The sequence below is a fragment of the Alosa sapidissima genome, chromosome 4 (genome assembly GCF_018492685.1).
Source record: "Alosa sapidissima isolate fAloSap1 chromosome 4, fAloSap1.pri, whole genome shotgun sequence".
NCBI lineage: Eukaryota > Metazoa > Chordata > Actinopteri > Clupeiformes > Clupeidae > Alosa > Alosa sapidissima.
Genome location: NC_055960.1, coordinates 32505910 through 32533203, shown reverse-complemented (window position 1 = coordinate 32533203; position 27294 = coordinate 32505910). Strand labels below are relative to the sequence as shown.

Below are 27294 nucleotides of genomic sequence, written 5' to 3'. Positions count from 1 at the left end.
GGATAAAAGCAAAAAGCTCTCCCAAGACCTTTGCAACCTTATTGTTGCAAAACATATCAATGAAACTGGTTACAGATGCATTTCAAAACTTCAGAATCTTCAGTAAGCAGCATGGGAGCCATTATCTGCAAGTGGAAGAAACATCACTGCCATGCAGGATCTCCTCGCAATATTTCTGACCAGGGAGTCAGAAGGATAGTCAATTCCAAGAGCCAAGGACCACTCGGAGAAAGCTCCAGAAAGACTTGAAGGCAGCCAATTCAATTAAATTCAATTAAACAGTTCTGGAAGTAACTAAAGATCAGGATTCACAAGAGGGACCCCTGGAATCTGTTTAGAACAATGGGCCAAAATCACACCTGATACTGTGACTAATACGTTTTGTCATACAGGAAATGTCTTGAAGCTGTCTTTACAAACAAAGGCTTTTCCACAAAGTATTGAAGAAATTTCAGTAGGCACGTTAAATACTTTTTTCCTGTGTCATTCCACTTTAATACACATAACTCTTATGTTTGGATTTTTTATGTGTGTGTTAATATAATGTGTGGTGTAAATTTCGAATAGACTCACTGGAAGTTTAAGCTAATTACTGAAAAAAAAAATATATATATATATGTCCACCATATATTTATTTTACCTGAATATTTTAACTTCCAAATTAAATGTCAAAATGAATGTCAGACGAAATTTAAAGTTTGACTGACTGGATTTTGTATACAAAACATAGTGAAACCTGTCTAAGGTCACTCTCACTCTCCCTTGCTAAAGAGCTAAATGGTTTAGTCCGCCTGCACGATTCATAAGGTAGTCTATCTTTTGTTTATTTAGTTGAGCATGCTAGTAGTGGACCGCTAATTGTTGTGCTGCTGGTGCAATGTTTTCTCCAAGAAAGCCAAGTCAGGTTACTAAAAAGAGAGACATCAAAATGAGGGGAAACAACTGCTAATAAACTTCTTTCCAAAGAAAGGTGAGCACAAACGTCAAAACACGAAATCCCATGGTGTTTGCTTGAATATCTCCGCTATCATTAATGCTAAAACGAACTGAGACAACCCATTGAAATAGCGGAAAATACACTTTCATAGGTTAGGCTACACATGTAATCTGATGCCTCTCGTGATCCAGCTCCATCTCTATCACTTTCCGAAAGACTGCATGGCGCCAGCTTGATTCATGTCCTGTTGTAAGCTACATGCTGATCATTATCACTAGGCTAGTGGTTTAGGGCGCGATTTCTTTTCTCCCTTTATGTTTTCTTTAGTCTAAACTTTTAATTTTTTTACTCAAGTAACGGATGGGATTTTTTATGTAGCGAAGTACAATACTTCACTCAAAATGTAATCAAGTCAAATTTAAAATACCGATTTTATAAACTAGGCCTACTTAAAAAATACAAAATACACAGATACACAATACACAAACTACAGATACACAATACACAAACTACTCAATACAGTAACGTGAGTAAATGTATTTCGTTACTTTCCACCTCTGCCTATAGCATAGGCCAGCGGTTCTTAAACTTTCCTGACCCCCAGTTTAAGAACCTCTGGCCTATGTTATAGGGCAGCCGTGGCCTACTGGTTAGCGCCTCGGACTTGTAACCGGAGGGTTGCCGGTTCGAACTCCGACCATAGGCACAGCTGAAGTGCCCTTGAGCAAAGCACCCCTCACCTCACTGCTCCCCAAGCGCAGTGAGCTGTTGTTGCAGGCAGCTCACTGCACCGGGATTAGTGTGTGCTGAGTGTGTTTCACTAATTCACGGATTGGGATAAATGCAGAGACCAAATTTCCCTCACGGGATCAAAAGAGTATACTTATTTATATACTTATGACAGAGAAGTCTTGAATTTGTCCCATAAGATTACAACGAGTGTGGCCAAACTACTCTCCTCTTGAAGACTAGGCTATTTAAATGCCACCTTACAGACTCTTTCAAAAGCACAGGCCTAAGAAATTGTATTTACAATTTATGACATTTTACAAAATTGTTAGGCCTAAATATAACTAAAAGATAAAAAAAACAAAAACTGTTAGACTACTGTTTTTTAAAAAAGTGGATATAATATGGAGTAGACCTAAAAGTTAATGGGTAGCCTACCACAAACATCATCTCAAAATTATAAGGTTGGGTGTTATATTTGTAGCCTACACACTAATCAGAGCCTATGAGGTTACATAAGATGCGTTGAGTAAATTGTAAGGAAATTGAACTTAGCTCTGCCTAACGTCAAGCTGCGTTGTGGGTTCGTCTGTCACATGACAAGCTCAGAGATGGTGGCTGATCCTCGTTTAATAATATGAAATGGACCGAAAACAAACTACTCCAAAAAGTGGAACCTAACCTTGTTTTAAATCGGACATCAAGGACTAATCATCTTACGTATCCTATCAAAGTTGGTAAGATTGTGTTCAATGACGAGCAACCAAAATGTGATGATCGGAATAGAGCTAACATTAGGGTTAGCTGCACCTGTGACAGCGCTCTGGCGCGGCTAATTAGTGGCCAGCTAGATCGCTGACAGCGTTTCAGGTAAACAACGTCTTATCTGACCCCAAGGATGTTTACAAGCTTGTTTGGTACTGTATATATTTGCTTTTGATATGACATGAGTCACTGCATTAACTAAGTGGAGTCGTTATTTGTCACATCAGTCATGTCCGCCTGCTAGTTCGCTAGTCAGCTAACTTAACATTAGGACTGTCGAAGAGTTAGCAAACATTGCTGGCCAACGCAGCAAGCAAGCTAGGTAAGCTAGTTCTAGCTAGACAGCGAATGTTATAGTGGTCTACGTTTGCGGTGCTGGTACGAACTCCTGCTAGCCAATTACTCCCTTTTTAGCTTGATATCCTTATAACGTTACCTGTTGTAAGGCTTCTGTACACATGATCCTCAAAAGTTAGCTAGTTAACGTTATTCCAGTTTTTAAATTGTAAACTACAAGGCGGACCATCATGGCTGCATAAGTTAAGTTAGCCATCTGATGTGAGCGATTAAGCTTACGTTACTGGACCTGTGTGTAACTTATTAATGTCTCTGTGGCCAGCTAGGCACCATAACCTTAACTTGGATAACTTAGGTTTTTACGTTTGCGCTGTTGTTACCTGGACACATTTCATGTGTGACTTATTAAAGTTGGCTAGTTTGGCTTCACTGAAGGCCTAGCTAGCAAGTAAGCAACTAGCACACACGACAATCACATAATGAGCCTGGTTGTTTGCTTTTGGTTTTGGCGTAGACACTTATAAAAGTTGGCCATGAGTTATCATATGCGGCTATGAAAGGTAGCTGTGACGTGTCAGCAATAGCTGCTAAACGTTTATTATGTCCGTATGTCATACCATTGTGTAAGTTCAGAATGTAACGTTAGTTAACGTTACAAAAATTAGGGTCTATGTCATGTTGTTAATGCTGTTACAGCTTAGTATAATTAACTTAACATTAGTGTTACGGCAACAGACAGCATCCTAGGTTAGTTCAGATCAGATCAGACACTGGGTTCTCTTGAAAATCTATGTAGTTCAGGAAAATCTGCTCAACATTGTTGACAGTTAACCTGTTAACTGCGTGTGCTGGTTGATGTGGTTATTATTATCTGAAATAAATACACAGGTGCCATGTTTGCTATCAAAGGTCGAACTTCCCGATCGCATTCATCCCAGGAAGTCCATCCTCAAAATAGAAACTAAAAGCTCTTGTGTTAGTGTTTCGAATGGTCTGGAAATTAAATCATATAGCCCTAGCTGGGCTGTAGCTGCCAGATAGAGGCCCTCATTTTGTCATATCCAGAGCCATGCGTAAGATGCCCTTTGGTAAGCTTTCCCTGACATGCAAATGAATTATTAACCCTTGAATTATGCGTGTTCTGTTGAATCTTTAGCCTTTGATGAGAGAACAAACTGTCTGTCCTGGAGTTGGATTAGGCAGATGTCAAGGCCATGTAAAATATTCTAGGTGAACGAAAGCCGAATGGCAAACCTTTCCTTAAGACCATCTTAACGGCTGAACCAGCCAGCTTCACATGTTTATTTGCTTGAATATCTTACCTGATGATAGCCTGAGTTGTGAAGATTTGGTGGTTAAATTAGCAAAATTGGCAATTTGCTGTTGACTTTGATCCCTGACAAAGAATTTGAATTATCTACCTAGTCCCAGACAATAAATGCCACGGTGTCACGCTCCATCTCCTGTAGCAAATGTTAACATGAGAAACAATGGAGCACTTGAGTGATTGAAGGGGAGTCTTAAGTTGCCTTGGCTCATTCAAATAGCGTAGGCTAGGTTATCTTAATGGAATGTTTTCGAACATGTTAGATGTTAGATTTGGTTAGGCTGACCGTCTCTGTCCTTCTATAAGAAGCAGGCCTAGTGCTGGTACTTTGTGAATCTGCGCACACCTCATACCCGTACCCCAAGTGTTTGATGTCTGTTTACAGTGTGTGCTCTCTGTAGTGGTGTGTGCTCAAGAGTTTCCAAATGGAACAGTAGTGGCTGTTTAGGTCTCCTCCGTTTCTGTCCCTCTGACGCACACTGTAAGCATCTTCATCTGAAAGTGATGAAACATGGGGATACGTTAACTTTTTTTGAGCAATGTTGCTAGGCAATGACAAAACAGATTCCCTGTTATCTGATTGTAGGATCATAACAATTTGCCTTCTGATGACTTAAAGCTCAAAACGTTGCTCTAAAAGTTGCCTTGTGTTTGTGAATCATCAGCTTTACTCTGTCCCTGGAGATAATAAGTCAGAGTAGCATGTAGAGGGGCCCGTGTCCTCAGGGTTGCATCATTGCTAATCCTGTTCAGGTTAAGCCCAGTCTTTCCTCCCATACTCCTTGCACCACAGCCATAGCCATTCATGACTCCCCTGCCTGCAGCACGGAACTAAGCAGAAGTGTTGCACGTGGGTTTGTTTTTGTTCTGACTCCATGCACTTCAGTACAGCTGAAATTGTGTGGTATGAGGTCAAACCACAGTACAAGAAATCAAACAAAAATGGACCTTGAAATGACCCATGGTTGATGACTTGGTGAATTGTATTAATTTGTGATGGTCTGTCACTATAGTCTAGAGCTGTTATTTTCTGCTGGTGAGCCTTGATGTCCTACAACTAAACAGCTGTGTGTTTAACCACTGAGAGAATGGGCCAAATCCTCTATGACCTTTGTGATTTGAAAAGGACGGCAATGTGTAATTACTAAATGAATAACATTATTTATGATTTTTCCTATCCTGTTTCTTTGGCAGCTTGTTACCTAACCTCTTGGCTCCATTGATGGCTTCACGATGAAGGCCCAACTTCAGGTTATCGGTATGTATCTTGATTAACACAGTATAGTTGTGTGCTAAGTCGGCGAGTTTAGTGCTGATTGCTGATTGTAAAAGGACTATAATATAGCTTGATAAGGTGGTTCCCATTTTATCTTGCTTGATGGTACACCCGATGTTATCAGTGGTATCTGAACCTTTTGCTGTCCCTCACCTGTAGTTCTCGCTGCGAAACTGAAAGAGAACAAGAAGAACTGGTTTGGGCCGAGTCCCTATGTTGAGGTAGCAGTGGACGGCCAATCCAAGAAGACGGAAAAATGCACCAACACCTTCACTCCCAAATGGAAACAGCCCATCACTGTGTGAGTATCACAGGTGGTTTACTCATGATCGAGTGACACGGGCTGGAGGGTAGCAGCAAAGCAGGAAACGCCCAACCTGTGAAACTAGCAACAACAAAAACAACAACAATAAACAACAACAAAACCAGCGTGTTTCAAGTACATGGTTTAATGACACACCTGCAAGTTAAGCCTGAGGATGTGGAACATAAAGGAGCCTTATTGTGTCATTCATCTAGCAAAACATAGCCAGATCGCTCCTTTAAAGTGTTTAGGCTACTCCAAACTAAGTTAACTTCTAGTTGCTTTTGTCACTTAACCACAACATATTCCTCCTCAATAAATATAGTGCTGTTGATGTTTCTGTGATGTGCTGAGTGGAACACCAACATGGTGCTGACTAAACCACAAAATATGACCGAAACGTCAACAAGGGAGTTGTAGTGTTTGTGTTTCTCAGAATCCGAGGTGCGTGAGCTGCCACTGTTGCCTGTGTAGTTGTGTAGTGCATCAGGTGTCCTCACCAGGGAACACCCGCAAGATGCAGTCAATACGTTGGCAGAACCATTTCTAGAGGTCACCTTTCCTCTTCCCTTTGTGAACCTCTACTTGGAGAATGGAGAACATCTAATGTGTATAAGAATATGAAAGCTCAAACAACATAGTTACAGTTTTTGGATTGTGATTGTGCTGAGGAGAAACCTCCTTATGTCCTTATGACTAAATGAAGTTGTCCTTGAAAAGGCTTTGGGTCTATGATTGCCAACCTGGAAGGACATTTAACACTGGCTCACTTGTGTTGTGTTTTTTTCCCTTCTAGTATTGTTACACCCTTCAGCAAGCTTATCTTTCGGGTCTGGAGTCACCAGACACTGAAGGCCGACATTCTTTTAGGGATGGCCACTCTGGAAGTCAGCGAAATGCTCAAGTCGAATGACATGAAAAGTAAGTGCCTTTTTTTCTCTCTCTCTCTCTCTCTCTCTCTCTCTCTCTCTCTCTCTCTCTCTCTCTCTCTCTCTCTCTCTCTCTGTCTCTGTCTCTGTCTCTGTCTCTGTCTCTGTCTCTTTCTGTCTCTGTCTCTGTCTCTTTCTGTCTCTGTCTCTCTTTCTCTCTCTCTGTCTCTCTCTCTCTCTCTCTGTCTCTTTCTGTCTCTTTCTGTCTCTGTCTCTCTTTCTCTCTCTCTGTCTCTCTCTTTCTCTTCCTCTCTCTCTCTCTCTCTCTCTCTCTCTCTCTCTCTCTCTCTCTCTCTCTCTGTCTCTTTCTGTCTCTGTCTCTCTTTCTCTCTCTCTGTCTCTCTCTTTCTCTTCCTCTCTCTCTCTCTCTCTTCCTCTCTCTCTCTTGTGCCCACCCCCCTCCTTCTCTCTCTCTCTCGCCTCTTCTTTTGACGGCAGATCTGATTCATCACAGAAACAGAAATGAAAGACACTCAGAGGGTGGGGATGGAAAAAAAACAAAACAAAGAAGGAAGCAGAGAGCGAGAAGAGCATGTGTCTGTCTGAGCGCACTCACACATTACTGGTTTTGCATATGGGCCGAGTTGCTCTCTACCCTCATGCTTTCTCTGCCACTTTAGCTTTTAGCAGGCAGGTGAGCAGGCTTACTCCACTACCACAAAGGGTCTTTTCACAAATACTTAACATGTGCAGGCCATGTGACTGAAGCCAGCCTATTGGAAACACCTCCACCAGTGTGTGGTCCTTAGAACACTGGCAAACAAAAGACCCCATTTAACCAAGAGTTTAAATGATCTGAGCACTCTGACGTGTTTTGGCTTTGGTTTGGTTGATTTCTCTGGTGAAGTCTTTGAAAGTCTCTATCTGTATCTACCCACTACTGTGCCCTGTTGCCACAATAATGCCGTTCATGTACTCCTCATGCGCTCTTGTGCACATCCTGTAAATATGCTGACCTTTATAACATTTGCCAGGTTGGCAGGAAGTGTGTGCGGTTTTGTTTCTGTTGCCTCACTGTGTCCCTCCTCCCTCATGTGGAGTGTAGTCTGTGAGGTGGTGCAGACGCTGCAGCTGAGTGCAGACAGGGACCAGTCGGACGTGGTGGGGGACCTGTGCGTCTGCCTGGACGGCATGCAGGTGGATCCGCAGACCTTCGCCGCCGAGGAGCAGAGTCGCGGTGAGACATCTAATTAGGGCCGTGTGACCTGACTAAGATCTCATATGACATCATAGGTCATCTCGTATTCCAATAACCATATACAGCACATTTATTTTGTAAATTCAATGAAGAAAATAGAGAATATACTGTAGATAACCACAATTATATTTGAATTACATACATTTGACAAACAAGGCCAAGTCTATGCTACTGGATCATCAATATGACATTTTGACAGTATAGTTGATATTTGTTATGAGGGGATGAATTATCACAATCTCTGATAAAGATCTAAGGCTGGGAGTAGGGTTGTGTCATATCACGTTGTCCATCACTGGGCCAGCTGGTTTCAGATGAATGGGGAGGAGAAGGGGACCGGGGATCAGAGAGTAGACCCCTGCATCTTTGCACCTGTACATTACTTACAGCTTCATGTCAGATTGTTATGAGAGATTGTCTTGCGTGGCCTTTTCTGATTACTAGGCATAGATTGTATTGTGTGCAAGTGTGTTCATCTCTTCAATGAATTGATCTAGGGTTTTGCAATTATTTCCAACCTAATGATGTATTTTTTTTTATTTAAATACAGAAGCATCACTTCCAAATGGGGATTTGAAACCAAATAAAGAGCCAGAGAGGTAGGTGTATCTTCACTTTTGCATTTCAAATTTGAATCATTGTATTGCCTTGGGATGTAATAATGGTTTTCGCAGGAGAACATGCTTTGATAAAAGCCCTCTATGCCAGAACCTTTGTACTTCTGGGCCTGTATTCACAAAGCATTTTGTCTTACTGCTAAGAGTACTCTTAAATTGGACTAAACAATTTTAACTAGGAAATGTCTCTTAAAAGGTATTCACAAAGCTGCTGAGACCAACTTTTAGTTAGGGAAAATGACAACTGCTAAGATGAGTTAAGAGCTCCGTTGCTATGGTTGACGTCTTTGTCACGCACAAGCGTGCTTGGAGTGAGTGACCACTGTGATTGGCTGATGATGAGTGGGAAGTGTGCTGGTGAGAAAGCGTGGCTCCATGAGTACCATGAAGGAGGAGAGAGAGATAAATATATATATATATTTAATCACAGGCTACAAAGCAAATGGCCTATCATGCAATCCACTACGGATTGATGCAATACTGTATGTTTGCATTTGCATGACAAAATATTGTGGAATGCTACAAACAGCTGCTTACGATTCTTTGTGAATAGTGAGTTAGGAGTCCTCTCGACTACATCTAACCTGTCCCAGACTTAGGTGCTACCTTTAGTGCTAACATGCTTTGTGAATTACTCTTAGTCCAAAAAAAATATTTTTAGAAGTTTCACCTAAATCCGTCTATTAGAAACTACTTCTAACCTTAAGATTCTTTGTGAATATGGGCCCAGCTCTCTAGTCTTGTGAGTAAACGTTCTGTGTTTTGCTAGGCCCAGCAGAGGCTCCTCTCCCGCCAGTGACATCGCCGATGATGCTCCGGCTCTCCCCAATGGCCACGCTGTCAACGGCACGGGGTCTCCCTCCCTGTCTGCAGGGGCCTCCAGACCGCCACGACCCCCCAGGCCTCTCCGCCCACCCCCTCCCCGCAGACCCACCTCCTCCCCAGGTCTGGAAACGTTACTGAGCGTGCAGCGTTGCCCTCTCACACCGCGAGGTCTTCCACATCATGATAACACACTGTCCACAGATAGTGATACTGCCATAAAGCCTTTACTGATCTACCTTTATAATGGTCTACCAAAGGGTTTTGCCGTTTTGAGGACTTTCAGATTGATTCTCTGGTTTAAATATTTATTGTATTAAGGATAGCAAGATTTGATATGAAATGCATAAGGCAGCGACCACCTCAAAAAGGCAAATATATTCCAAAATACTGAGTGTTAAAAAAAAAAAAAGCAAGGTACACTGGTGGAGTATCCCTTTAAGTGCCTGGAGGCGTGTCAGTGTGAATGCCCTCTAAGTCAAGGAAGGGAAATACTGGCATATAAGACTGACTTCCTGTACTTGGATTAAACCTAGTTCTAGACTAAACGAGAACTTTAATGACAATCTCCTATCAAAAAACCTTTTAGTCTAGGTCTAGACTTAGTCCATGTATAGGAATTCAGACCATACGTCTTTTAGAGGTGTTAACTCCATCCTTCCAGGCTCTCATAAAACTCTGTTTGTCCTGCGCAGCCTCCTCTAACGGCTCCACCCCGAGCCATGGCAGCAGCGCGGCCAGCCCGGAGCCCAACCCCAGCCTGCAGGTGAACGGCACGCCGGAGGGCCCGAGCTCAGGGCCCCCCTCTGGCTCTGGCTCTGGCCCTGGCCCTGGCTCTGGGGCTGGGACGAGCCCCCCCGCGCCCAACCAGAACTCCAGCGCGCCGCCCGCCGCTGCCCCCTCCCGGGTCAGCCCCATCAACACCGGACCCCTGCCCCCCGGGTACGTCCGTCCTGACATCCCTGAAAATCCTACACGTAGCCCCTTCAACACCGGGCAGCTACCCCACGGGTATGTTAAGCCCGCCTCTCCCCTCATCCTGACCCAACCTAACCCCCCCCCCCACCCCACCCCCCCACTTCTCCACAGAGACTGCATCCATGGATTTGTGTTGAAGGCTTTATCATTGCAGAAGAGCCACTTGTGAGAGATGTACCCAACAAACGTGCCTTGAAATCTTGCATCCCCTGACGGCGTTCGTGGGGAGTTAGGTAAATTGAAACAGCAACCTCCGAGCCGCGAAGAAGTGGAAATGACGGCACTATCTGAGCCAGGAGAGATCCTGCCTGTGGGGCCTCCCGTTAGTGCCATAAGGTTGCTATCTGTAGCCCTCGGTCACGCCGTCCCCTACGGACTGCTGGAGACTTAGTGCTGGGATCTCTGTTTCTTTTCTCTCCTTTATTTGCAGCTAGTGCTATGGAGCCTGGAGGAGCTATAATTATCCTCTGACACTTTAATGCTAGATTCCAGGGCCTCGGCGTGCCCGTAATGAACAGGGCTGTAATGGGACCACAGCAGGGGAGGGTGGAGGTGGGATGGGGCCATGTGGGGCTGATGTCATGTCACCGCCTCTGCTGCATGCTGGTGGTTGAATCTGCTTGAGGTTAAGTGAGTCTTAAATGTGTGTGTGTACGTGAAGTGAGTCTTAAATGTGTGTGTGTGTGTGTGTGTACGTGGGAGGGAGGTTTTGTGCCCTCTCACACCCACTTAAGTGCAGAAATGGAGAACATCTGCCCAGTAATTGCACATTGCTGTTGGAAGCACACAATATTATTGGCCCCTCTCTCTAAATGTGCAAACTTTTCAGAGTGTACATGACAGTAGGGATTTTGTTTAAAATGTAAGTTCTCTCTGTATCCTTGTATGACCACGGTGTAAGTGTTGGGTTTTTTCATTTGGAAGTCTCATTTCTATGACTAATACCAAAGCAGGCCTGTGTGTTAGACTGGTACAGTTGGCATCATGCTTACAGTAATGCTAACTAACACAAACTGTTAGCATCGTGCTTCTAACACTAACACATTTAGCGTCATGCTAACACTTCTTCCACCCTCTTCTGTGTTGTTGTGCAGCTGGGAGCAGAGAGTGGACCAGACTGGCCGTGTGTATTATGTGGATCACCTGGAGAAGCGGACCACCTGGGAGAGACCTGAGCCGTTGCCACCTGGGTAAGGCCTTATTCCACGCTGAATACCCCTACTAAGAGACTAAGGACGTTGCATGAATAAACCCATGGGGCTCATGTGGGATGTTCCAATGCATCAAAAAAAGCCAGCTTTCCTGGCCAGTCTTTAAAGGGACTAAGTGTTGAATTTGAGTTACAGATGGGAATTGGATTAGATTCAACTTTATTGTCATTTAGCAGGGTTCAGAGCTAATGAAATGCAGTAATTACCATTACGTCTGTAACGCCGTTCTAGTGGTATTACAAGAGAGTATGTCCGACGCGTGCTAAATTAAGTGGATGTCCGGGCTAGACTAGACAAAATGCAGGCATTTGAGACATCACGTCCAATTTCGTCAGATTCTGTTGCTATTTGTAGGTCATTGTTGAATGTTTCAAATTAAAAAAAATCCTACACACAACCCCTTTTCAAAATAAGGTTGATAATTGACTTTGCCGGACATGCTTGATCCTAAAGCTGCTAAAAAGGCTGTGCGTTTGGCCCGTGTTGTAGGTGGGAGCGTCGTGCGGATCCCATGGGCCGGGTCTACTACGTAGACCACATCAGCCGCACCACCACCTGGCAGAGACCCACTGCCGAGTCGGTGCGCAACTACCAGGAGTGGCAGAGCCAGCGCAGTCAGCTGCAGGGGGCCATGCAGCAGTTCAACCAGAGGTTCATCTACGGGGTGAGCCTGCAAGACTGACCCCACGGCACTGGACAGCTTTAAGGGTGGTGGGGTGGTCACCATGGCCAGGGCACTTTTAACAAGGAGTTCATTTGATTTTGTTTGCAATGCACAGAAGTGTCTGTTGTTAGGTGCCACATCTTAACCATTTAAAAGCTCTAATTGTAATTTACCTTTCACTTCTTTGTGATTGGCCCTTTTTCTACTTCTGGTGTACAGCGGGGTATTTGATTCAACAAAAACGGAACGCAATAGAGTGTGGGATTAAGTAGCCGCTTTTATTCAAACACGCATGGTCTCGGCGTCGGATTCAGGGTTTCAAATTCGGGTTGGTCCTTTTTCAAGCAGTTTGACCACTCTTCCTCCTATTGTTTGCTACTGAATTACAACAGGAATCAACCTCTTACCTGTTAAACCCCTAATCATAGTTTTCACCTTTCACCTTTTCATGCTCCTTACTACTGCTATACTGTTGATCTGGGAGTTTTTGTTTGCCATTGCTCTTTTTGTAGTATTGCTGAGAAACACAGGGAACAACAGATGGCCAACAGGTCTTCCTCCTCCTTAAAAGTGACCTACTGTATTGTAGCTTACCATGCAGCAGTGAAGCCCAGTGTTTCCCATACATTGACTTATTTGTGGCGGCCCACCACAATATCAACATTGACCACCACACAATGATTTTCCAGGTTGTACTAAATGGTGCTTAAAGCTGGTTAGCATCATAACCACTCTGCGCTAATTTGTTAAAAAATGTTGCATTCAAGTTAATTCTGCAAACCTACCACCACAAATAGAATTCAATTCTGTGGGAAACACTGGAAGCCTAGAGCTGCTGTATGGCGCTGGATTAGATGTGGGCCGGCACGGGTCGGTGACTTTGTACTCTCCGTCTGTAACTGTTGTTGTTTTTGTCTCTGTGTGCATCAGCTTCAGGAACAGATTGCACCCACCACAACCACCCAGAAAGAATTCGACCCTCTTGGCCCTCTTCCACAGGGATGGGGTAAGGCACTCATCGTCACCCCATGCCATCTGGACACACTGGGTTCATTTACCCACCCCTCTTGTGGCTAATGTTATCAGTAAAGTACCGTAATTTCCCAACTATTAGCCGCAGCTTATACATTGATTTTCAAAACTTTTCAGCTATGAGGTTAATACACGGAGGCAGTTAATATGCTATTAATATGGTTTTGTTTCTTTTAACTTGCATAAAACACTGTCCTTCAGTTTATACACAATGCGGCTAATACACAGGAAATGACTATTTGCAGTAACGAAGCGTAGCGTTTGTGTGACTGATATTAAGCAGTATTTGACGTGCATTTGTTCACATTTCTATGCATGTTTTTGTGTGTTCACATTTGCCTGGTTGTGTCCCATCAGAGAAAAGAACAGACAGCAATGGCAGAATGTACTTTGTGCATCACCCTACGCGCTCCACGCAATGGGAGGACCCTCGCACGCAAGGGTAGGGCTCTCTTGGACTCAAGCACCCAGATAGTTGACATGCTATTGGTGAAGAGTTTGACTTCCCAACACCATGCTATGTAAAAACTGACTGCTTGTGTCCTGGTAGTGAAACATTAAGGATTATTGGGTTCATACACTGTCAGCCTTAGTTTGTTGCAAAAGAGATAATGTGTGAAATGTTTCTCACACACACACACACACATACACACAGCACTGCAGTGTGACTGAACTCCTGTCTTTTCTCTTTCTCTCTCTATCTCTCTCTGTGTCTGTCTGTCTGTCTGTCTGTCTGTCTGTCTGTCTGTCTGTCTCTCTCTCTCTCTCTCTCTCTCTCTCTCTCTCTCTCTCTCTCTCTCTCTCTCTAATCCACTCCAGGCTACTGAACGAGAAGCCTCTGCCCGAGGGCTGGGAGATGAGATTCACAGTGGACGGCATCCCTTATTTTGTGGACCACAACCGCCGGACCACCACCTATATCGACCCTCGCACTGGAAAGTCCTCTCTGTGAGTACTAAGCCAGGCTCGCCGCATCAATCATGCTCGACTCGTGGATCCTGGAATTTCAGATTTGAAGAAATCAAGGCCCTAAAGTTTTTGAAAATAGTTGGACATGGGTCATTGAAAGTGCTCGTATTGATATATTTTGTGTTGTAAAAGGAAAGAGACCTTGTCTGCCATCACTGAAAAACAGTACAATTGAGATGTGTTGAGAAGTGGCTTTAGACATTTAGGCTCAAGCCTCTCTCTATCTCTGTAATTGTTGTATGTGAGTTTCTGTAAAGCAATTACTAATGTTGTAACAGTAACCTTTTGCCCCCTGTCTCAAAGTATGCTATGTTGTGTCCTGTCCTTGTAATTAAGGCAATTTGGCCTGGAAAAAAGGAAAAAATAAGTCCTCAAAAAGTTCATCATTTGATTTGTTGACTGTGTTGCTATTGTGTATTCATATTCCTCCTGGGAATCTTCCTCTTCCCTAGCGGGTGGGTGAATGAAGTAGCTAGCTGCTTATTGTTATTCATTTTCCCCTCGAAGGACATCATAACTATAGGGCCTAATGTCCCCCAGTAGCATGGCACTGTCTGGTGGTGTGCACAGTGCTGGTGCTGCATTTGTCTGGATGCTCAGAGTTTTTCTGACGTGCGTATTTCTTGCCCTTGCGTGTTTGTGTAACAGAGAAAATGGTCCCCAGATCACCTATGTGCGAGACTTCAAAGCCAAAGTGCACTACTTCAGATTCTGGTGTCAGGTAAGTCAGCGCCTCTAGTTTTGTCTTGACTCACTTCTCTCTCTCTCTCTCTCTCTCTCTCTCTCTCTCTCTCTCCTCTCTCTCTCTCTCTCCTCTCTCTCTCTCCTCTCTCTCTCTCTCTCTCTCTTTGTGTCTGTCTGTCTGTCTCTCTTTCTCTATCTGATCCTACCTTCCTCTCTATATCTCTCACCCCGCCTTCCTCTGTTATCTCCATCTCTCTTATACCTGGTCTGTGTCTCTCTCTCTCTCTCTCTCTCTGTCTGTCTGTCTGTCTGTCTGTCTGTCTCTCTTTCTCTATCTGATCCTACCTTCCTCTCTATATCTGTCTAACCCCGCCTTCCTCTGTTATCTCCATCTCTCTTATACCTCTGTCTCTCTCTCTCTCTCTCTCTCTCTCTCTCTCTCTCCTCTCTCTCTCTCTCTCTCTCTCTCTCTCTCTCTCTCTCTCTCTCTCTCTCACAATATGCTGGTACAAAGAGTGTGTCACTGAGCAACCTTGTGGTATTTTCTGGTAGAACTGGCTCTGCCGGTTGAGAGGGGCAGGTGCTGTAGCTGACAGGCTGTGGCAAAGCCTGGAGTTTCACCATGCAATAGGCAACGCTACCGAGTTACGTCAGCTTATAGCTCTTCCCTTGAGTCACTGTCCTTGAGGAAGTAAGATCAAGTCAGTGATGTTTTGTAAGATTATAACTTAATGTGGTGACTAAGGCAGTTAATATGGTCTCTCACACACACACGCATACTCAAAAACATAAACATGTGTGGAAACATTGGTGTGTTTGATAATTTGTTTGTCTGTGTTTTAGCAACTCTCCATGCCCCAGCACATCAAGATTCATGTCACTCGCAAGACTTTGTTTGAAGATTCATTTCAGCAGGTGAGTACATGCACTGCTTTCACAATCCCATGCCATACACTGGGCTGGATGATGTTTTTCTAAAGCAACTGTTTCCGTCATTGCCATGCAGATCATGAGTTTTCACCCTCAAGACCTGCGGAGGAGGCTGTGGATCATCTTCCCTGGGGAAGAGGGGCTGGACTACGGAGGAGTGGCCAGGTGGGCGCTCTGTTCCTCTCAAGCCACTGACACTGACAAACACTGACCGACAGACACTGTACCATTTTGGCCCGAGTTTAGCCCCGCTGCAGTCGAACTTGACAATCCGAAGAATCGGGATACATTTCCGTCAGACCGGTTGACATTTGTCATGCGGTTTGAGCCGGGTCAAAGACCCCTTGAAAAAGAGAACAGTCAACGTTCCAGATCCCGACCAATCGGATTACTGGCATGTCACACATTTTTGTTGAATATCTTGTGTTGGTTATTAGAGTGCACAGTTGTGAACACAAGAGGAAAGACCTGTTAAAACATGTGGTGTGAGTTTACCACATCGTCGCTTACAACATCGAAAGTATCTGTCTGGTTTTACCCAGTCAGCTACTTCTCAGTGTTCTCAAATGGACACACTCAGAGTCGGAATTATAGCAGTTATATCCGGGCCTTACTGCTGGAGTAATTGAAGTGCATGAATCAGTCACTGTAATTCTGTTCACTTATGATGAGTCGCATGCAGCACTCAAAGGAGATTCAGTACTCTTGGCTCATGGAATGCTTCATAGATATGGTGAAACAGGATAGAATAACTAATGGCCACAACACAGCATAAAGCAGTAAGCCCATAGCGCTCCCCATTGAAATGAAGAGCATTGCCAAGTTCACTTTCCTTGAGATACTTTCCTGCCTGCTCTGCTCTGCTCTCTGCCACACTGGGCTCATTGGGGACCGGCGTAATGAGTCTCTGCTTGAATAATTTAAAGGCCCTTCTTATCTCCGCACACTGCCAGCCAGACAACTCTCACTGCATCTACTTCAAAATAAAGTCACTTTCCCAGTCAGACGCACTGGTTTGGAGAGAGCTGGCGGCATGAAACAGACTGGAGGAGCCTTTGGAGCCTAATTATGGAGCCCATCTGGGCTTCTGTGTGCGTGTGTGTGTTTACAGTTGAGCCATCATACATTAGATAACGATAAGGTGTACGTTATCATTTAATGGTAATTTTCTTTTCATATTTCGGAGGTTTATATAAATGTTTCATGTTCATATTGACCCTAAAAAAGTCTTGTAAGAAGAAAATGTAGGTCACCTATAACATGCGGGTTCCACCACACACAAAAAAAACACGTGTTGGATTGGTAACAGCTAGTGTGACATCCAGAGACTTGGCACGCGAATCCACAGCCAGCCAAACGTCCCCGTGCTCTTAGTGGACCTTAGGTTACGGCCAGTGAACTGTGCTGTCAGTCAAACGTGCCTGCCCGTGCTCTTAGTAGACCTGAGGTAACAGCTAGTCTAACTTGCAGGGGCTCTTTGTGGAGCTGAAGTGACTAAGGCTTACAGTGGGATGTGGGTCAGGGCTCAGACCAGCAGCCTCTCAGGGGCTCTCTCTTTTGTCCGGCTGGCAGTTCAAGCATGGCCTTGGCAGAGTTCCAAGGGTCATTCACTAAGCTGAGAGCCAAAGTCTCCCTCTCACTCTGCTCCCTTGAAGGACTCACTCTACTGAAGGCTTTCTCTCACACTGTCTACCTGCTTTAGCGCTCTAGTTTTACTCCTCGTCCTCCATCTTAAACCATATAGCATGTGTGCGTGTGTCTCTTTCGTAGCCTCTCTGACAGCCTTGAGCTTCATTAGGGTCTTTAGGCTCCATTAGGATTAGCAGGATCTTTATTAAAGTGTATTTCGGAGGCTTTTTTACGATGGGATAGTGAAGAGTGACAGGAATTGAGTGGAAGAGAGAGATGGGGGATGACTGATTCAAATCTGGGTGCCCTTGGGCGCATGGACCTGAATGTGCTATGGATGCTGCTGCAGCTTACAACACAGTGACCCCCATGTTCACTACGGTCGTGTGTGTGTGTGTGTTTGCAGGGAGTGGTTCTTCCTGTTGTCCCATGAGGTTTTGAATCCCATGTACTGTCTGTTTGAGTATGCTGGAAAAGACAACTACTGCCTGCAGATCAACCCTGCCTCCTCCATCAACCCCGATCACCTCAAGTACTTCAAGTTCATCGGCCGATTCATTGCCATGGTACGCATGTGTACACACACACACACACACTCTCTCTGTGTACACATGTGCACTGTTTTTCACAATCCACTGTTTGATCGAGCTCTTTTACAGCAGTGTCCTGAGTGCAGTCAGACAACAGCAACATCAAAAGAGCTTGTGACACCAAAGTCACAGCTTGTGATACAGAAACAGAAAAGACAAATAATAATAAAAACAAAAACCAGCAAAGACATCTGCGACAAAAAAAGGGGAAAAAATTGAAATGTGGTAACCCTTGACCACCACTGTTGTCTATTTGTATACTTGTAAGGTGTTAATTGTTTAAAAGAGTACATGAAAAAAGGCATATTGCTTTATTCAGTTCAGTAGATTTATTTAATTGTCTTCCCTGTCTCGCAATTCAGGCTTTGTTTCATGGGAAGTTCATTGACACAGGATTCTCCCTGCCCTTCTACAAACGCATCCTCAGCAAGCCATTGGGCCTAAAGGATCTGGAGTCCATTGACCCGGAGTTCTACAACTCCCTCATCTGGATCAAGTAAGACCAAAGAGACCCTTGGGAGTGACTATGTTGGACATGTACTCAACAATCAATAGTGTAAATGATACTGATAATATTGATGAGATAGTTATAGGGAGGGCTTATCATTTACCATGGCATTGCCGGTGCTACAGTGTGTCACAAATATAAACAATATATTATTTTTAGCTTACATATCCTTGTTGTTCTTCAACCCATTTCCCCAGGGACAACAACATTGAGGAGTGTGGTCTGGAGATGTACTTCTCGGTGGATAAGGAGATCCTGGGCGAGGTCACCACTCATGAGCTCAAGGCAGACGGAGGAAACGTCCTGGTCACGGAGGAGAATAAAGAGGAGTACATCAGGTACCAGATACCGGTCATACTCACATTTGTATTCTAGGAATCATGTCATGTCATATATTCGTGCCTAATTATAGAACGTCAAAAAGAAACAAAGTAGCCGGGCTGCATCCAGACACTTAGCTGCCGTCGGGGGCTGCATGCAGTCGACTCAACCTCTCTACGGACAGTTTTTAATGTTTATCAGAAAATAACTACTCAGTATTCTGATTGAGTATAATTTTCGGGACAATTAGGGCAGGATTCGGGATTCGGGACAACTGCTTGGATATCGGGACTGTCCCGAATTTTTCGGGACGTCTGGTCACCCTAATATATATAAATATATATTTATTCCACTGCTTGGTTGAATTTCCCATTGTCCTACGTAATTTAGAACGACCATTAACCGCATGTTATTTGCACACCTATGAAGTAGATCCATTTTTTTGGCCGTATCACACTTGTATATTAATTCGCCGAACTCGTTGTGAAGTTTAAATGAACCGTCACGTTGCATCCAAGCTGATAAATGCAGAGGTTCAGAACATAGTAACATTGTAGCATATGACTGAGGTGACTTTTAGCTAGATGGATGACAGCAGGCTAGGTAAAATGGCGATGTTTCAAAGCTAAAGTTCATCAGAATCTTGGGATATGCCCGCTTGACAACGGGAGAGAGAGAACTAACGACTGGCCTTTGGCCGTAGCAACCATCCATTTAGAACTAGTAACGGCAGTTTGTCCTGCAAGTTGAGAAATTCGTTGATATGTGTCGGAAGAAAGTAGTTCTACAAACAAGACCGTTTTAGCGATTAAAATGTTTAAATTGTAACAGAAAATGAACACAACGCAAGTGGCAACAGTGGAATAAGCAGGATAATGGACTCCACGGGGGTCTGTTCACAGAAGTTAATGCACTTACGAGGTTTTGCGTCGGGGCCGTTTTACAACCTCGACCGTGCATTAACTTCTGTGAACGGACTACCGTGTCGTCCATTATCCCTTACATATATGATATTTTTCCATCCTGAGACTTGTGATCATATTGTGAATGCTGTTGTGTGTGTATGTGTGTTTGTTCTGTGTGCTCCCAGGTTGGTGGCAGAGTGGCGTCTGTCGCGTGGCGTAGAGGAGCAGACGCAGGCCTTCTTTGAGGGATTTAATGAAGTTCTCCCTCAACAGTACCTGCAGCTCTTCGACGCCAAGGAGCTTGAGGTACCAGTCCACATGCAGCTGTCTCAGACCAAATACAACTGCAGTATCGGTCACAAACTATCCTATACCTGTACACCTCACTTGATACCAACTAAAGACCAGTAGCCATGGGATCTTTGTTTAACACCTGCACAGCACTTTTTAAGCACATGTTTCAGGTTCCCAAATGCATCTGCAGTATCCGTCTCACTACTACTATAACTATAACTCACTCTCCCTACCTTGGACCTACTGGGTAATTTCACAATCAGGGTGTGCGCTTTGTTTCAACAGGGTCAAAATCTCATTGTTTGAGTTTTACACATTCAATATGTCTGTAGATGGATAAAAAAAGTTATTTCAAGGCATCAAAGCATGGATAACTCTAAAAAAAACATTCAAGAAGGGATGATATTGGGAAAACTTATGAAAAATCAAAGTATTAAATTGTCTGTCTACATGAGTAAACATCCCATCTGAAGCATTTTAAATCCTGATGGGTACAGTCTATACTGCAAGAAATATTAGTGATTTATATGTATATATGGGATATCATATGCATAATTAAGGCTTTTGTGGCAAATACACCAATTTATAAAAATATTCTTATCTCATTTGTTTTGCACTGAACAGCCATGACTCTTTGAAATGATTGCTTGCCTTTCATTGAAAGCTTCTGATGTTGTTGGACAATTGTAAACCTTTTTTGAAAATATCTTGATTGAGCTGTGTCTGATGGACTGTCAAACATTTGAGTTGGAGTGGAAATTTTGGTGTTTCTTTGTCTAAACACACAGATAATTAATATGTTACTCCTAAAATGGTAAAACACTGACACTGTTTGTCCCAAACACTTTTTTGGATAACATTAGGGTATCACAGTGCATGTTTTCACAGGTGCATGATTATGCTATTTTAATTGCATTTGAAATCACAATGGTAATTTCAGTCAGCTGTGTTTCACCCTCTGTGGTAAGAAAGTAGTACATAGAATCATGACATGGATAGTCTGGTCACTCTCGATTGGGAATCCTTTTCAACGCTAGCATGGTGGGCGTAGACATGATATTAACTTTGAAATCATCAGTCCACCTAACCAATCACATTGATCAGAGATTTGCCTAAGCTTTACAAACTATAAACAGAATCAGCAGTCAGGAAACGATGTATGTGACACCTACCTTTGCTGTAACCAATTTGTGCATAAAAATGACTGAAAGGTGCCTTTACCTTTTGTCCAGTTGTCCATGTGCTCGTAAGTCTAGCCATTAATAATAACATGCAATATTCCAAGATTGTGACATTTTGGGGTACACAGGCCTGTTTTTGAAAAATTTCAAGCGCACCCCCTGATTGTGAAAACTACCCTATCCGAGAAACTCAGCCACGGAAAAGAGATTCTTTTGTTATGTATACTGTAGCACCCGTAGAGCACTTGTGTAGACATGTTTGTTTCAGGCCTTGTGGCTGGTGTTGACTGCCAACACGAGGCCTGTTCGTAGCACCTGTAGAGCACTTGTGTAGACGTGTTTGTTTCAGGCCTCGTGGCTGGTGTTGACTGCCAACACGAGGCCTGTTCGTAGCACCTGTAGAGCACTTGTGTAGACGTGTTTTGTTTCAGGCCTCGTGGCTGGTGTTGACTGGGTGCTGTGTGTTGCAGGTGATGCTCTGTGGGATGCAAGAGATCGACATGGCTGACTGGCAGAGGAACACCATCTACAGACACTACGCCCGCAGCAGCAAGCAGATCCTCTGGTTCTGGCAGGTAGGGGGCAGGCGAATTCCCGGAAGTAGAAGAATCGACGTAGGCTGGAGGGACCACCTCTCTGCTAACTCCCATAGAAGCCCATTCATTCTAGGATTTTTTTGAAATACCATAACTTCATATAACATATATCCTGTGCCGATATTGTAGCTTCTGTGTAATCCACATAAACACTACAAAGGCAAAACAGACTCCACTACCTTGTCCGTAACGTTGGTTACCCGTAAGAAGAATGGTTAGCTTGTTCGGTTGGAGGGAAGCTAGCTTTGGCGTAATCTCTCTTTCGCGCCGTAGGGAGATAACCGTATTGTTTGGATAAGAAGCTCAGTCCACCTTACTGTCTATGACGGTAACTCATAAGCAAAACCTAGCATACACGACCGTATGTTAAGGTAAAGCATTACACAGAGGCAACCTAATAATAATAATAATAATAATAAAAAAGTAAACCTAATTTTTTTAAAAACGGCACTAATCATTACAGAGGTTTTCGATGGATTGACCGTAGGTCGGAAAAGTGGAAAGAAGATTAGCTTCAAGGCTATAACTTTTTTTTGTTTTGTTGACTGTTTTTAAAGATGATCATGTATGGTAGCTTCAACATTAACACGACTTGGTGAGGATGATATTAATAATAATACATAAATAAATGTTTAACTTTGATGACTTTAAAGGCGAAGGAAGTGTGAGAAGAATTTCTGTGTATCTATCATATGAGTTACAAGATTCAGTTCGATGGCTAACGTCACAAAGTTAAGTGTGAATCTGCGCAGTACTAGGGGGACCAACTGAAAAATCGTTCTATTTGACTCCGTGCCCTCCCATTGAAAACGACGGAGTCTGTTCGTCCATTTCTTTTACTGTCTATGGGTTAGGCCTGGGCTCGTCGCACAACACCAGTCTGACCAGGCCACTTCACAGGTCCAGCATCAGTATGTCTGGTCAGAGCACTGGCTTGAACTGTTGTGCAGATCCAACTGATCCATCGCACTCCAAGGGTCTCTTGCTGTCCTTGTCCACACACTTTGACTGATTACATATGGATTTAGTCGAGTGATTTTTATTTGTATTTATTTAAAACATTTAGGTGGCCATTTTGATATCCCTCCTCCATTTTGTGGGCTCACATTTTCACTCATTGACTTGTAATTCTTTTGTGTGTGTGTCCTGCAGTGTGTGAAGGAGATGGACAACGAGAAGAGGATGCGACTGCTGCAGTTTGTGACGGGCACGTGCCGGCTTCCCGTCGGAGGCTTTGCTGACCTCATGGGTGAGTGCAGGAGCGCCGCTAGGAGTGGAAAACGTCCAGGACTTAGCGTGGTCAACATCCACAAGGGCTAGGGGAGGCTGGTGGGGCATTGATCAATGATGTTTTATTATTTTTTAGGAAGTGTATTATTATGTGATCCGAGACTATTCATAAAAGATCCCGGCCTAGAGCTCCCGATTTGCAGGCCTATCAAGGCCATGGAAGAGAGTGACCTCCAGATTGATGTGGTGTGTCAGTCTAGGGCCGGGTTACAAGAACACTAAAGAAAAACCTGAGATCTATCAGAATCACTATAGGCTCAACAAACCGCAGCAATTTATTGACACTAACATAAACACGTTTCAAGAGTGACACAGACTGAAAAAGCAAACGTAAATTATGCAACTGTCCTTAAAAAATGTAAGACTGAATTACCTGCCAAAAAAGAAAAAATCAGATGGAAAACAAAGGAGGAAGCTGCCCATCGTAACTAATTATTTGCAAAGCGAATAACAATAGATATGCCAGACCCAACTCGCCCATTTAACAGCAGCATGGATCAATGTAATGGTAATGAGTAGCTCGTCACTAGGCAGAAAGGGTCAGCACCCTCAGCAAATGTTGAATGTTTGTTGGCCAACATGTCATCTATCAAGAATTCCATTCAGGGTGACCCTTTTGATTGTCTAATGGTGCGCACACACAAGGGTGTAGTTATGGACACTAGTGCAGAATGACCCATCAGAATCAAAGTTGGAGGCAAAATAATCAAAATGTATAAAGACAATATATATCTGCACATACTTTTTATCTTAGGAGTCCTCTTTGATTTGATTCTGCTTCTCACAGGGAGCAATGGTCCTCAGAAGTTCTGCATTGAGAAAGTGGGGAAAGAGAATTGGCTTCCGCGAAGTCACACTTGGTAAGAACGGCAAGAACGTGTACAGTAGCTATGGACCCTTTCAACAATAAAAATAAAAACAATGCTTGAACGTTCTATTTGGGCCCCAATCTACTTCCTCTACATTAAGATAACATATGGAATGTTAAAAAGGAAGTCTTGTGGGGCCAACTATGATGCTGATAATGGAACTCTCTTGAAAGGGTCTATACAAACTCTCTTGTGTCCTCTTGAGCATGTCTTTGTTTTTCTCCACAGCTTTAACCGTCTGGATTTGCCACCTTATAAGAGCTACGAGCAGATGAAAGAAAAGCTGATGTTTGCCATTGAAGAGACGGAAGGTTTTGGGCAGGAGTGAAATACACACACACACATGTACACACACACCGATGCTCTTCTTTTGAGCCTGGAAACCCGTTGGGGACAAGTTTTACCTGTGAAAATCACCTGAAAGAGACACAAAGACAGAAGAGTGTGTGTGCGTGTGTGTGTGTGCGTGTGCGTGCGTGTGTGTGTGAGTGAGCACGTCAGTTCACCTTACAACCCCTTATTAACTGATCCCCCCCCCCTCGGCTCCATTGAGCACTCGGTGAAATAGTCAAACCCCCCCCCCAACCCCTCTCTTATCTTCTGCGCTGCGTCCCGTTGTCTATCTATGCAGAGACGCTCCACCGCCATGAATGGATCACCCACAGCCCCCCCCCACCCCCCACCATGCCCGAGCTGCTGGACCATGACTCTGCAGCAGAAACCATCTCCCGACGCTACTGTCTTGATTCCCAAGCAACCACTTGCTCTCCTCCTCAGATGGCTGGGGCTGTGGTGCCCCAGCTCTGCATGAACAGGTCTGTGGATGGATGCCAGTAGCTTGATGTCTGTCAGAGCAGAGTGATATTCTCTAAGAGTCTAAGAGGAGAAAAGGGTGGGGGAGGGGGGGGTAGTGTGTTGTGCTGTGTAGTAAGACAAAACCATCCATGTGAAGCAGCTACTGGCAGAAACAACACAAAACACAGGCAAACAGATCAGTGGCAATTAATACAGATTAGTACAGCTTTTGTAATAATAAAGAAAACATTAGAAGGTATCATGCCCAAGCTCAAGGATGACAAGTGCTGTAGAAAGATGGTGTAGCGGCTCTGTCATGGTCAGTAATGTCCTTTAAACATCCATGGCTGTGTCCTTCTTTAAGTGCTGCGTCCAGTGCAGGAGAGAGCAGGGGACTGCTGGTTTTGCCTAGACGGGTACCGTTTATCTGGGTCAGCACGCCTCAGAGAGTGGCCAGCAGAAATCTTCCTTGGGTCTTTCTCATGTGTTGTGTGTGTGTGTGTGTGTGTGTGTGTGTGTGTGTGTGTGTGTGTTTGTGTGTTTTTAAGTTGGTGTGACTGACTCGCACCCTATTAACCCTGTTGCTTAAGGGTTTTATTTTTTAGAGAGTGGAAGAGTGCTGTTATTTTATGAAGGGAGTAATGACAGATCACCTATGACGTGGGAAGCTCTGGTTTGTCAAAATATTTAAATTCCATGAATTATTTCTTAAGAAATAGATTCTCAATCATCCACCGATCACTTCAATCGTTCCCACTGAATGGTATCTTATTGAAAGAGTGACCTGAATAAAATGCTAAATTCTGTTATCTATTTAATGCTTTAGTGTGAAAGCGGAAATGGTAAAGTTTGGCTTACTCGGCGCATACCTTTAACTGTATCACTGTGACTTCCTCTTAAGAATAAATATCATGTAAAATGGCTGGCAAACACTTTAAAAAGGAATTGCTTCAAAGGAAGCACATACTTTGTACAGTACACTGTTGATGTGTGTGTATGGTATGCTTTGATATATTTGCAATTGGAAAAAAAAAAAATTTGCTCAAGGAAATGACTTTGCTTTCAGTTACCTGAGTTCAATGTGTACAACATCTCACACTGATTAAGTTTTTGTTTTCCCGCAAACATTTTTTCTATGAATGAAATTTCTTATTTTCTATGCAAACACCTAAAGAAATTCACTATGATCCCACTTAATTCAATGCTTTTTTTTTTTTTAAAAAAAGGTGCTCAACTCCACACAAGGCAAGACTCTGGGTACAGTGAATGGAGGCTGTGCCAAGTGAATATTACTTGGCCAGTTTTGACCTTGCATTGTTTCCAGGCACCTGGAAAAATAATCTGTGAAAGGCATGAGGAAAAAAAAAAAATCTGCATTTGCGTGTCTGGGCATAAATGACCGTTGGGGACAAAACAAGACCATGCTGGGAAACACTGGAACAGACTTTGTTAAGCGATGAATGAAAAAAAAATAAACAGAAAGAGGGACAAAACAAGTTTGTGCAACCTACTTCCATGTAGGAAATGGCTTTATTGTTGTTTATTTTTTAAATATGCAGCACATCACCTCGTTTTGTTTTCCATCTTGAATTTCTGTAGGGTTCACTTTGAGGAGCCATTTCCAAGGCATGCTATAACAGTCCTGTGTGGTATCTGATTCTAATATAACGCACTTAACAGCCAGATGCATCTCAAAAATGTGTATGTTCAATATTCTGTGTATTCTCTAAAAACTATTAACTGTGAACATCTGATAGGACATGAATTTACTGATAATTAACACCTATTTTGACATTTCCTGGTGTAAAGCCTACATACATGTACCCTCTCCCTGACAGTATTTAATATTTGGCTAGAAGTTTGGCTGGTTTCAGCTGACCTCAACCATATCCTTTTGCATGCAGTGCACTGTACTGAAGTTTAACGGGTCTACATGAACATTGGACAGTTAGTCTCTGTCAGCTGCAGTATGACACGTATGCAGGCTTCACAGCAAGTACCTTCAGTGATCCTCACCACTGCTCATATTGCATATGTTTGGCTCTTTCGCTTTAAAGGATTTTAGGTTGTGTCCAGTATGGTTTTGCCCAGAGGTGGAGCACAGAACATTTGTACCCACAGCAATGTTTTGTGTTGGCTCTACTTTAAAGCAAGTCCTCTTGACAACTGTGGACATTATCATTATAGGCCACAGGTATACATTAGCATAGAGTGCTTTCTTTACTGTGGGCTGACTTTCTTTACTGCACATGTTCAATAATGTAACAACTGCATAATTCTAGCACAGACAAAATGTCATAAAAAAGGAGGTTGGAGATTCCTTCTCATTTTTTTTCTTCATATTGCCATTTCCTAAATCCTAGAGAAGGTGAAATAGTGTAAAAATGACGATCATTCATTTATTTTTTTCCTATTTAACATTGTAAATCGTGTAATAGTACATTTAATACATTCAAATCTTGTTTTAAAATACCTAATCTTTTAATAAATTGGGGACAGGAAATTATCTCAAAGCTATTTATTTTTCGTATAGCCTATGTACATGTACAGAAAGATAAACATGTGAGATGTCCATTCAGAAAATTGAGAAATAAAAAGGATTGGTGCTTTACTTATTGTACCTAATTAATGTCATGCGAGAAGAAAA

General features: G+C 43.4%; 1 protein-coding gene across 5 annotated transcripts; it reads left to right on the top strand.

Annotated features, from left to right (window-relative positions):
- Nucleotides 1-2223: 2223 nt before the first annotated feature.
- Nucleotides 2224-27258, top strand: itcha (itchy E3 ubiquitin protein ligase a). 5 transcript variants are annotated; one of them, XR_006031172.1, is made up of 25 exons: nt 2224-2403; nt 5250-5313; nt 5491-5632; nt 6432-6556; nt 7610-7741; nt 8313-8361; nt 9149-9324; nt 9897-10212; nt 11274-11369; nt 11880-12054; nt 12985-13060; nt 13444-13528; nt 13906-14034; nt 14704-14776; nt 15583-15654; nt 15746-15834; nt 17705-17864; nt 18251-18384; nt 18594-18734; nt 19808-19928; nt 21568-21672; nt 22846-22942; nt 23771-23843; nt 24081-24667; nt 25874-27258. XR_006031172.1 is itself a non-coding variant. In XM_042088881.1 (24 exons), the coding sequence occupies exons 2-24, from the start codon at nt 5289-5291 to the stop codon at nt 24178-24180; spliced, it is 2622 nt and encodes an 873-aa protein (XP_041944815.1). In that variant the 5' UTR covers nt 2224-2403; nt 5250-5288; the 3' UTR covers nt 24181-27258. The 5 variants fall into 5 exon arrangements, 4 of the variants coding, with proteins under 4 accessions (XP_041944815.1, XP_041944811.1, XP_041944812.1 ...); XM_042088881.1 differs by having other exon boundaries at nt 9897-10143; nt 24081-27258; XM_042088877.1 differs by having other exon boundaries at nt 24081-27258.
- The last annotated feature ends 36 nt before the right edge of the window (nt 27259-27294 follow it).

Excerpts from the sequence above, each read along its gene's own strand:
- itcha (XM_042088877.1), top strand. The coding sequence starts at position 5,289 with ATGAAGGCCCAACTTCAGGTTATCG. Across the intron at positions 5,314-5,490 it reads GGCCCAACTTCAGGTTATCG|TTCTCGCTGCGAAACTGAAA; the intron begins GTATGTATCTTG and ends CCTCACCTGTAG. Across the intron at positions 18,385-18,593 it reads AACTCCCTCATCTGGATCAA|GGACAACAACATTGAGGAGT; the intron begins GTAAGACCAAAG and ends CCATTTCCCCAG.